At 44.3% G+C, this 12,770-nt stretch overlaps 1 protein-coding gene across 14 annotated transcripts in view; it reads left to right on the top strand.

The window, feature by feature from the left end:
• The window catches only part of Apbb2 (amyloid beta precursor protein binding family B member 2), a 333,238-nt gene that overhangs the window by 223,299 nt on the left and 97,169 nt on the right, over positions 1-12,770 (top strand). For 9 of the 14 annotated variants that reach the window (XM_076938574.1, XM_076938577.1, XM_034509336.2 and 6 more), the window contains one exon: positions 5,698-5,906. In XM_076938574.1, the coding sequence (XP_076794689.1) occupies positions 5,698-5,906 (209 nt within the window). The remainder of the gene's footprint in view (positions 1-5,697; positions 5,907-12,770) is intronic. The other 5 variants (XM_034509338.2, XM_076938580.1, XM_034509340.2 and 2 more) reach the window with 1 other exon arrangement.

The raw sequence follows: 12,770 nt of genomic DNA, 5'->3' as shown, positions 1-12,770 counted from the left end.
TTCCTCTGTCCTCTGTCTAGGAGAGGATGTTTCCAGCCGCTATCCATGCAGATTTGTTTTTCTTTGACCCCTGGGTTCCCGAAAGAGAGCCTGGGAGAGAATGGTGAGAGACAAGTGTGCTCCTCACGCTGTAGGCCCCTACAGTTCGCCAGACCCCAGAGGGAGCCAGGTGGAGCCATGTGGGGCTAGGAGTGAGTGCTGGTGCCTGAGGTGGTTGGAATGGGTGGGTCTTTGCAGCTCATAAATGGGCTTCTTGTTCCCATGCCAAGCGTATTCCTTTTGGCCCAAGAGGCACTTGGTGTGGCCATCAGCCTTGCTATTTTTTACTGACTTCCAGTTCCTGTTTCCTGTTGCTTAAAAAAATAATAATAATAATAGTAATAAAATGCAGGGGAGCGAGGACGACGGACTCATTATGAAAAGAGACCTGTGACTTCTCAGCTCTGGGCTGAAAGTGGCTCCTCTCAGCATGTGACAGCCTTCAGTGAGCTTCTGTGATGATAGGAACCTGGGAACTGGGAGAGAACATCTTAGGTACAGGCTCCATGGGAGGGAAGGAAGAGAAGCGTCAGTTTCATGGTTTGTCGGAGGGTGGGATTTCTGCGTAGCTTCTAGAAAGATATGGCAGCTGGAATGGCCGGGCTGCTTTACCAGGGCTGGATTTGGGAGGCAGGCATTTAAAGGGGACCTGCATTAGAAGAATACTCATGTCTGTGGACCCAGAGTGCTGGGTGGTGGGGGCTCCAGGCCAGGCATCCATAGAGAATCTTGGTGTTATTACTCAGTTCTTGGTCAGGTGGGTTACTGTCTTATGATCTCCACCCTGTATCACTATTTCTCTTTTCTGATCCCTTTGTTTTATTACTTGCCTCCCCATGCCATCAATACTGGTAGGGTTTTTTTCAGGTCTCTGAAGAATTGATTCTGTTCTGTATCAGGACATACTTTATTTCCTTGGTTTAAATCTATCTACTGTCCTCTGCAAGCCTCAGAATTGGCGATAACAATTTTGCCTTCGTCTCAGGGCAGCCACGGACATGTCCTGAACCCTGCAGGATTGTGTAAAGGGCACACAATCCACACCCAGTCAGCCTCCGTATCCTTTTTTCTTAGCATCTATACCATCACAGCTACGTAATGCCTAAAAGGCCGGGATCTGGCCTTGCCTTCTAGCTGAGATTGCCTTGAACATTAAATGCAGCCAAGTCATGTTTTAGTGGAAAGCGCTGGACTTTTTTTTACCTATGGAGACTGCAAACCACAGAAGGAAACTAAAAAAACACACAAAGCAACTCTCTTTATTTGTGTTTGAGAGAGGCCTAAGCCAGGTGTAGCACAGGTGTGGACTGTGCCTTCAACTGGGAAAGTTGGTTTTAAACATCATGAAGTGATTTTTCTCATCGACAGTGATAGAGACAGACGGATGACAGACAGACATTTGAAAGACAAAAGAGTGAGTATCTCATTAAAGAGGAAGGCACCAGCAGGTCTGGTGTCTCAGGCTGCCCTTGCCACTGAAAAGTCATGAGGAGATTATCTTAATATTATCCTTATTCTTGGAACCATGGTGGCCATACCGTATAGCCCCGTGATTTCTATACTGGGCATTTCCTTTGTACTGTAGTAGGGACACTTTCCTGAGTTGGATCTTTACTATGTGGCTGAAGTATAGCCAGGAAACAATAGGAGCGCATGGTCACGAGCAGCTGTTTCTCTCCTGTGTCCTGCTCTGTTCTGATGGTTTAAGAAGTTGTCTGGTTTGATCAGGCCCATTCATATAGTGAATGGCTTAGCCAGGTAAGAAGCTTCCCTAGGGCATTCCCACTCATCCCCAGGCCAGGATGCATAATGCCATGGCTGGGCTCTTTGGAGTCTTGCATGAACCCCCTGTGGGTTGTTTTGTGTTGGTTTTGTTGTTGTTATTGTTGTTGTTGTTTTGAGGGGGAGTGGATCATCCTTATAGATATTGAAAATATTCTGACATGGCTAACTTTGTACACACACACACACCTCCACAACCACCTTTTATATTCCTGCTTTGGACCATGCTTGGTTGGCAAACATTTACCAGCTGAGCCATCTCTCCAGCCTCTGTTTTTTTCACTTGTGAAAAATATACATTCAGAAATATCGAGGAAGCATATAGATTAATAGATACTTGAAAAGGGAGTATCCATGTCACTACCGGTGGAAATTTTAGACTGGAATAACTGGCATATCCCTTTCTTTAATCAAAACCAATACCTTCCACCCCCACCCCACCACTACACTTTTGGATGTTCATCAGCCTGTATTTTTTGTATGTAATAACTGTGTTTTTGCAATTTTGACAGCTTAAACTGATTATGTCTATCACTAAATAATTAATAGTTGGACTTTATCTGAATGGAAATGTCGCAAATATAGTCTTTTGTCTTCTTCCTTTTCATCTGTGGCATGTGGTGAACTTTGTATTGTTATGTGCAGCTGTATTTGGTTCATTTCTGTTATTTACTTATTCTGCTGTAATTTTCTCATTCTTCTATTAAAGGAGGTCAGAGTTGTTTTGAGCTCAGGGCTATTTTCTGTTGCTACTTGTGGTCTGACCTAATGTACATGTGTGGGGTTTCTAGGACATATACCAGGTGTGGAATTGCTGGGCCATGATGTATAACCTCGAAAACAATTCAAAGAAGGGAGCAGTGGTGTGACACAATAACTTCTTTATTAATTAGTGATACTTTTCTGCTTTCAGCGTACTTATATTCAGATTCCCCTTGGATGTATACAAGTATATACAATGTATACAAGTTCTCATTGTTTGATCTACCTGCCCTTGGGCATACTGCTTTTTGCCAACTTGATGGCTATGTAAGAATGTTGTACTGAGAACTGAGATATTAAAAGTACTCTAGAGACATTTGGTCTGTTCTGCCAGTCTCCCTCTCTGACCCGTCTTTCACTGAGACCCCACAGTTGGTCTTAGTTCCAGTTAGGTCCCACGGTATACATTTGCATTCTAATGCTGGATCTAACACCCAAGATTACCATGGCGTATGACCCACCCAAGGACAAACAATTTCTCTGATATAGACATCATTTAGGAGATTGCCACTGGAAAGTAAGAACATCCCATTGTGATCTCAGCTCTCCCAGTAAATCTATCAAAGTGTGTGTGACTCCCAGTTACTTTCATCCACAAATGAGATGTAGATATTGGTGCAGATATTGGTGTAGACTACTAACCCTGTCCCTGTTACCTGTGAGGATAGTCACACATGTCATTGAAAGAAATAGCAACCCCACATAAATGTCAGTGGTTTGTTTTGTGATAGTGTATACAACTGATGTCTTCAGAATTCCTCTTCTGTTAGACACCAAGTTTACTATTGGAAGACCTAATTCATTCATTAATTTCTTCCACCTTATTCATCCATCTGTCCATCAATCTATCCATTTGTCCATAAATCCATCTATCATCCATCCAAACATCCATCCAACATTTATCCATCATCTATCCATCCATCTGTTTGTCCAACTAAACATCATCCATCTATCCATCTAAACATCCATAATCCATTCAAACATCCATCCAAACATCCATCCATCCAAACATCCATCCATCCAAACTTCCATTCATCCATCCAAACATCCATCCATCCAAACTTCCATTCATCCATCCAAACATCCATCCATCCAAACGTCCATCCATCCAAACGTCCATCCATCTTTCCATGCATCCATCTACTACTGAGTATCTATCTGGGGCTGGGGAAAGAGGCTGATGGGTGAGACGACATGATGCCTTCCTGCCCTCCTAGTGCTTAACCCTTACCTAGTTTGGGATGCTTCTGCACAGGATGCTGTGAGTATTGGAGCTTTGCCACATCTTCCTCCATCGTCATTGCCATCTACTTTTAGCAACAGAATAAGCCCCTCTTTGAAGTACTTTCCCAACACAATCTCAGCAGAAATTTAAAATACAAACCAGATAAAAATGCAGTGTTTTTGGTTCAATATAGAACAGGTTAATTCCTGCTATCTGGTACAAAATTCCCTTCACACACTGTAGGTGGCAACGTGGCTTAAAAGCCACAGACCTCTCTGTCCTTGGTCTAACATGAATTCATATTCTGATGGTGTGCATGGCTGTTCCTCACTCTCAAGTATTAATATACAGACGCCGTAAACCACAGAGGTAGAACGAGTGCTTTTGCATTCCTTTCTCTTTTTCACCCCAGACCTTTTTTGTCTGGGAGCCATAGAATGAGACCCTACAAGGGCACTCACATACTCCAGATTTCTCCTTTGTAAGTCCTCTGTGTTTTTACTTTCCCTTCCCCAGTTGAGATGCTAAAAACAAAAGGCTATCAGAAACAACCCATTTACCTCCTGAAAGCCCCAGGAATGGGGAACATAAAAACATTTGGTTAGAGTTGTTGCTGCAAGTGTTGTTAACTTGGAATCACATAATCATGCTTAATTTTCCTGTGGCTAGAAGGCGACATTTCCAGCATAGTTGGAGACTTGTGGCTGGTTTGCCTCTGGCAGGCTGAAATGAGAAGAGTGCATGCTGGCCCACCAACAACAGTGTGGATGCACGGCTCTGCCTGTGGGCTTGACCAGCTTCTTTGTCTGGCTTCTCCTTTTCTTCTGTCCTACCTTGGTAATGTGTGCCCACATTATACAATGTTGTATTGAGCAAGGCCCACATGTGTCCTCACTGGAAATGCAATAAAGCATTCTGGCTTTGTGTACGGCTCTGTAAAAAAGGCTCTGACCCTCAGAATAGAACAGTGTTCAAATGTAGAGCCCAGGAAGCCAGCCTACCGTCACTGACAGTTACTCTGTGATTTCATGATCCTTCCAGCTTTGAAATTCTCACCCTGCTTCTTTTCTCATGTACTTTTTATCCCTTTAATAGGTTCCACTCAAGGATAGGAAGAAAAGGGTTTGAAAGTAAATAATTCCTCGGTAAACTGAGAAAATGTCCAGAGGGTTAATTTTATTTGGCACCTACGTTGCTTGAGGGTTATTGATTTCAATGTCTGTGGACTCTGCAGATGCTTGCCCATTTGCCACACTCTCCACCATTCTGTATAGCCTCTCACTCCCACTCTCTTCATGTGTTTACATTACTGGCCCCAGTTTTAAAGCCAATCTGGTCTTTTGTTGAATTCCACAGCTATTTATTTCGGTTTGCTTTTCTTAAAAGTGTGCAGTGCAGAGTCCGGGAGTCCTGAGAAAGACACTGCTCCTCTGTGGGTGTCTAGATGCAAACACAGTGCGTTATCTATAGAGAGTGGTTACAGAAACTTAGACTTATAGCCAGGAAGGATGCGTCATGCCAGCCAGTCAGTCTTCCTGATTGACAGTGGGATCCGGCAGGCTCTGTACACAAACATGTGGAATTTGCCTTCACTTTTGGTTATGATTCACGGAGCTTTAGCTTGTGGTTCTTGGAGGTGTGGGGTGACCTGAAAATGAGGTCTTTATGCCCATCTTCAGAGATGGCCATCAGCCTTTCCAGATTTTTCTGCCTACTCTCAATTACCCCATTCACCACACTTTATATGGTAGGCTCTTTTCAGTTCAATGCAGACATTTCTGCGTGTGGGGTTTGCCTGGCTGTCGGAAGCTTTCTTTTTCTCTTTTAATGGAGTTCTATCTCTCTTTCTCTCTCTCTCTCTTTTTTTTTTCTTTTTTTTTATCTCCCAGCAGATATCTGGAGTGATCACTCATTTCAGACAGATCCGGATTTGCCGCCTGGCTGGAAAAGAGTCAATGACATTGCTGGGACCTATTACTGGCACATCCCAACAGGGACGACTCAGTGGGAACGGCCTGTCTCCATCCCAGCGGATCTCCACGGTTCTAGGAAAGGGTCACTTAGCTCTGTAACGCCATCTCCCACCCCAGAGAATGAGGTAAAGCAGACTGTCTTTTTACATGCTTACTAGATAGAACTCGGTTTCCTTTTAGACTAGCAGCCTCCGCCCTAACAGGCCACTGAGGTAAGCCTTTTGGTGGCCGTCCATGTTGGATGTGAGAGCATAGTAATGCTTCCTCTTAGTAAATAGGGCTAATGTCTGTCGTGCAGGTCTGTTTTTCCCTTTTAATGGATTCTGGTCTCTTGAAACACCATTCTAGGTACAAAAACAAGAGGAGGTGATTAATGGGAAGTGGCTAAGTTTCCCCAGGGCTCATAGTAATTTACTCTGCAGGTACCATCGCATGGTGCTGGATCCATGAAATATTTACGCATAGAAGAATATCTCTTAGCCAGGCGTGTTATAATTATCATGTATCTCATTAGCCTTGGGTTCATTTGCTAGCATGCAGAAGATGTCTTACAGGAATAACCCTTGAGAGTACTTAAATGCTTAATTCCTATTTAAGGAAGAAAAAAAAAAAGGAGATGTGTTTATTTAGCAGAAGTGACATTATTTTAGAAATAATTAGCGGCATAAATTCTGGGTATCCCTGAGGAAGAAATCGGGATGTTTAAACAAAGAATTGAGGCCTTAAAATTTTTCATTGTGGTATTCATTCATGTAATGATTCCTGCAGCAAATATTTGTCAAGCCTAGCAACAGCACACTCAAGAGAATTATCACTGGGAAAGGTCACAGCCAAGTGACAGCCTATTTATTTATTTATTTATTTACTTATGTCAGTGGCTTCTCTAGCAGGCTTTTTTTGCCTTCCCTCCACTTTTTCTCTGATGATAAAATCCTTTGTTCTTTAATGTTTAAAACCCATTTTCTTTGCGTTTGAGAAATGGGTGCATTTGAACTTTACCCCTAACTGGCCAAACACTTCTGCATTTGTCACTGCATTTATCACCCTAAAAAGTAGCCAGCCTCTTGTTCCTGACTTTCTGATTGGTGACCTGTTCTTTCCTGGGAGACAGTAAGACTGGTATTCTTCTCAGCTTCCTGCTTTAGGGCATCAACATCTGCCTTCCTCAGGTCCAGCCTCAGCATCTGCCTTCCCCAGGTCCAGCCTCAGCATCTGCCTTCCCCAGACTCAGCCTCGGCATCTGCCTTCTCTAGCCACAGCCCCACTTCTCCACCTTTAGAGAGATGGGTTAGAGCTGGATATACCGTCTTTGGTAGATGAGAGCCTTGGCTGGTTTGAACCTTGCCCTGGTCATCTGACATGTTGATTCAGTGCCACCTTACCACGTAGGATTTTGTTGCTTAGCCCTCGATGGTTTTGATAGCTTCTCATTGAAGCCTAATAGTTCTACCTCCTGAGCAACTTCTAGTCAGTGACTTATTAACCTTGCATTAGGTGCACTTGGGATAAAAATAAACCAGTGCACCTCTAGTCTTCAATGAGTTTGGTGTAAAAGAGTCTGCTCCCTGGGCCAGTTCAGACATACCCTGGACTTGTACTACAGATGGCCTCCCCCATGCAAAACCAGCCTGTATCCACCTCTGTTATACACTCTTGGTAAAACAGGGCCGTGTTACTCTATCCTAACTGTTTAGTTGTCTTCAACAATAGAGCACCTACAACCAGGAAAGTACATCATAGATAGGAAAACTGAGGCACAGAGTTATCAACGACACAAGCAGTACCCAGGGCCTCTGAATCCTTGGTCAGGATAATCTCAGTGTCCCTGGTTTTAGGTTTCCAAGGTCCTCTGCCTCCTGTTGTCCCTGAAGTGAGGAGGTTGGACTAACTTGAGACCTACTCCCTAATCCAGGATCAAGTCATTCTTGTGCCTCCCTGGTAGAATCCAGGGAGTGGAGTCTGAGGTTGTGTAGCTTGCATTTTTATTTCTTTAGTTAATACAGTAGAGTTTTGTTTCTGTGTTTTCTGCAAATGTCTTAGGAGGAATGCAGCAGAGCTGGGCAGCTGGTGTTGGGTAAACCTGACAGGTAGGAGAGGGCCTCCCCCAGCCCTGGGCTCTTCTATCTCTGTGCCCTTCCTACCCCCACCCACTGTTCAGGGCTCCTTCCTCGGCTCCAAAGGACTTATCTCCTTTGTTCTTTGGAGTTTTCAGCTTCCTGGTTACTTATGAAAATTGATAGCTCACCTTCCCGACATGCATTAGGACCTAGGCTCAACCCCAGCACCACAAAGAACAAAATTAGAGTCTTTTCATAAACACTATCTTAGACCCTCACGGGACTCAACCATGACAGAGAAGATAGCCTCCGTGAATCAGAAGTTGAGTAGCCATGTAGCTGGTGCCACAGGTCCCCTGGCTGTACCCTGGATTCTGCCCCATCTTGCTTTCATTTGTGCTTACTATGCAGTTTTCTCCCCCAGTGGATCTTTAAAAGGATGATTTAGTTTTAGAAGTTTCAGACAGGCAGTGACTGATTCATACACAGCCGTTCATCGTTTGTTTGCTTGCTTATTTATTTATCTGTCAGATTTATGTTTTTACTGAAGTCCTGGGGATCAAACCAGAACCTCAGGCCTGCTAGGCAAGTATTAATTACCACTATCATTTATTTGAATATTTATTTGTTCATATATTCATTTGTTCATTCATTCATTCTGGTACCAAGAATGGCAGCCAGGACCTCACACAGACTAGGCAACTATTTGGTGACTAAGCTACATTCCTCAGGCCACTAGCCCCTTGATAAGACAGACTGCTACCTAGTCCTCAGATCTGCCCTTTGATTGTTTACTTCATGCCATTTTCTCCTGTTTGAGAGGCAATCGTTAAGCCATCTATCCCAACAGACTTAAGAGGGCCAAGGCATTGTAACCACAGGAGCAAAGGGACAAGCAGAAAAAGCTGGGAGATGGAAGGTGGGGAAAGAGGCAGGCTGCCACATGCCCATGGGGCCCTGAAAGGGAGCAAATGTTTACAGGGCCAGGCCAGTGTCTTGTCTCATTATTCCCACAAAACACACACCTGTTACCAAGGGTGGTTGTCACTCCCATTTTGACACAGGAAAGCTAAGTGGCCTTCACAAGATCACAGAGCTAGTGTGTGGTAGAGTCAACCTTGAACTTTGACCTGTTGACCCCTGCTTCCACCCCCCAGACTTGACACACTGTATTAGGAAATGTAGAGTCTCTCAGATCTCTTCATCTTCACATGAAGGGAGGGCCATATCACACACAAAGCCATCCAGAAAATGACTACTTAATAACGCCGTCCCAGGTGCCGATGACAGCGGAAGAGAAATGATTATTTCTCCAGCTCCATCTCTTTGATCTCTAAATAGAATCTATTTCAACTAATTTCAAAGCATGGGGGGAAAAGGCAGAATGTTAAGAGAGAGAAGTAACTTGTAATGTGTCGTGTCGGAATTGCATGTTTTCATCGAGCTCTCTCGTGAGCTGGCGTGAAATGAAAAATCAGATCACTAAGCGCCAAATTGGTTGATGGCACAAAAGTTTAGGACTGCAAGCTTCCTTACACTTTGGAATTTGTTACATTTCACTTTCCAAAGTTCACCCACGAAGTGTTAAGCACAGCGTATAATGTTTCCAATACACGTGCCAGCAAGTAACTTTAAAAGTTTATCAACTGGCCAAGAAGTATTTGCTACTTAAACTTGGCCCACAGGGCTGTTCCTCCCGCCCCCTCCCAAAACATATATTTGTTCCAAATTACCTCTGAAATTATGTGGCTGTGGAATTTTTAAAAAGAGAAAGCAGGCCATATACAATGTATTTTATGAATAGCGCTTGGCCTGTGGCCAAGATTTGCTTAGAATCTTCATGTAGAGATGGCCAGGGTTTCTCAAAGGGGTGTGAAAGTGGGATCCTTAGAGGAGGTCCCATCTCCTTACAGAGGAACTCTGGACTTGCCAACCTGTTTGTGGCCATTGGCTGCCTAAGCTGTTAATGGCCCAGGAAGAGTGTCCAAGCTCAAAACCTGCATACTTCCATGTATCTGTAGAGTAAGGTTGCCACATTGAGGGACTTTCCTGTCATTTCACCCAATTACACAAGTGTGACATTTGAGGACAGGAAAGAACCTCAGGATAAGCATGGCAGATGCAAGGGCAGTGTTTCTCAGCCTGGGAGCTCAGGGTGGATTCCTGGTGCTCGTAAAGCATTCTGGATCCTTGATGCCATCCAAGACAATGACACAAAAGCTCTGGGGTGATACCTGGGACTCTGTTCTTACATGGTCTTTTCATGGGGTTATATGGTGTAACAAGCAGGCCTATAGGAAACTGCCCCTCCCCCAATTTTTATTCCTGTATTACTTCCTCAAAGGAAGGGTCATGCCCTGGCATCTCCCAGGAATAAGTATACTCTCTGGACGCTGGAGAGATGACTCAGTGGTTAAGAGTACTGGCTGCTCTTCCAGAGGTCCTGAGTTAAGTTTCCAAAAACCACATGGTGGCTCACAACCATCTATAATGGGATCTGATGCCCTCTTCTGACATGCAGGTGTATATGTGTATATGCAGATAGAGCACTCATAAATAAGTAAATAAATCTTTAAAAAGAAAGTATACTCTCTCTTCTCTGAAAGCCCCTTATAGTATTATGATTTGGGGCCTGTTAATCTTTTTCTAGAAAGTTCCTCAGGGATTATGACCCATTTCTTTATCTAGCATAACTTCTGATATAGGGCTCATGAATTCCATTCATTGTTTGCTGAGTGGAGAAGAAACCATGCTTGTAACAGTTGGTGGCATCAGTTGACTTCCTGAAGCATCAAAATCAACTAGAACCTCAGTCCCCTCCCAACTCTAGACTGCCAGTTGCACGCTGTGATCCAAGGACCTCGTTTCACAGCACAGCTGTCTTAGTCAGGGTTTCTATTCCTGCACAAAACATCATGACCAAGAAGCAAGTTGGGAGGAAAGGGTTTATTCAGCTTACACCTCCACATTGCTGTTCATCACCAAAGGAAGTCAGGACGGGAACTCACACAAGGCAGGAACCTGAAGGCAGGAGCTGATGCAGAGGCCATGGAGGAGTGCTGCTTACTCCATCACTTCCCCTGGCTTACTCAGCTTGCTACCAGCTCAGGGATGGCACCACCCACAATGGGCCCTCCCACCCTTGATTACTAATTGAGAAAATGCCTTATGGCTGGATCTCATGGAGGCATTTCCTCAAAGGAGGCTCCTTTCTCTGTGATAAGTCCAGCTTGTATCAAGTTGACACACAGAACCATCCAGTACAACAGCCTTTACGAGTCTGTTTTGGTGTTTGTTTTTTTTTAACTTCTTTGAATTATTTTTTGTAATAATTGACAATTCCATGAAGAAGTGTCCCTTGTCTTCTGAAGCTGCATTCTAATATCCCTTAGTCTCTGTGTAAACTCATGGCTAGGTCTGAACCTCATACATAGCACAATCCCATGACAGTAGATGCCAGGATGACTGCTCAGTTACTAACGGAGAGGAATGTATACAGTATGAATATGCTGAGCAACGGGATAATTCATTTCCTAGGTAAGACGGGGCAGATCGGTACAAAATGTCATGATATTCATGCTGACAATTTAAACATTGTAAATAGCTTTGTAATGTAATTTCCCATTTAATATTTTTGGGCCATGAGTAACTTAAAACAAAAGAAGCCAAAACCATAGTTAAAAAGAAGGGCTACTATGCCCTTTCAAATCATGTTACATCCACTAAAAACCTAGAGAGTGTTTTTAAAAGAAGGAAGACATTATATCCATATGGAGATGTCTAGAGCGAAGTACACAGATCTCTTGCCCTGCCCAGTTCTTTGATATTTCAGAATTCCAATGTCCCAACTTCTTTGCCATTTTACTAAAGCCATGTGTAGCAAGCCTTGATAAAAGAGGGTTGAAAAGTATAATTTGAGCTTTATTGTTACTGAACTTTTTTTCACATGAGAAGAAAAAGCAGAGGATGGGGCACTTCCTCCCTTAACACATCCCCCACCCCCAGGCAGGCCGTGTGCTAATAACAAGTCATTCCTTCACCAAGCCACCTGCCCCCTCTAAGGGGAGGCCTCATCGTGGTGCTGAGCCATGAGCTGTGCTGGCTTCAGAACTTCTGAGGTGCACTCAGGTGTGATGACAGCCCCTCCAAGGTCACAGGAAACCTACAGGTGCTTTCCCAGCTGGGTTTATCAGGCTCTGCACCCTCTGGTCTCCAACAGCGCCTAACAGTGCTCTCCACTCTAGTGTGGTTTGCCCTCCAGACAGTGTGCCACAGTGATTTGTAATGAGCAGAAACATGGTGCCTCTAGGCTGGGAGGTCCAGGTTTGAGGAGCTGCAGCTGATGGGAGCCCTCTTGCTCTCTTACCTTCTGAACAAAGAGGGGACATGAGAACAAGAGGATAAACTTTCAGGCATTAGTGAATTAGTTAGCACTAATCCATCCACAAGGGTGACACCCTGATGACCTCACCACCTCCCTTAGTCCCCATCCTATCCCCACCACTGCCACACTTGGGATTGTTTCCCACACAGGGTTTTGAGAGGATACATTCTAACCATAGCATGCAGTGAAGACAGCTCCCTCAGAAGGACTTTCCTGCCCATGAGAATCCATCCTCAGGAGCACCCTGTTGGCTTTGTTGAAGAAAAAAAGAAGATCATTGCTCCAGTTCCCTTTGATTTGCAGAATTGTACTCCAGGATCTCCCACCACCAAAAGGGAAATTAAGATGAAAGTGCTCAGTCATCCAGGACATGTTCGTGGCTCTCCCTAGCGGGCCCACCCTTACACAGCCCCTTCTTGGTGCAGCAGGTCTTGAAGGGTAGGCATTGTGTCCCCAGCACTGGGTCAGTGCTCAGTATAGAGCATGGGAGTCAGGGCTCTGCAGCTTTCCCATAACTGAGTATGAGCATCATATTTAGTTCAATGGAT

Source organism: Arvicanthis niloticus, chromosome 7 (genome assembly GCF_011762505.2).
Source record: "Arvicanthis niloticus isolate mArvNil1 chromosome 7, mArvNil1.pat.X, whole genome shotgun sequence".
In the NCBI taxonomy this organism is placed as follows: domain Eukaryota; kingdom Metazoa; phylum Chordata; class Mammalia; order Rodentia; family Muridae; genus Arvicanthis; species Arvicanthis niloticus.
This window is presented reverse-complemented; position numbering and strand designations above follow the sequence as displayed.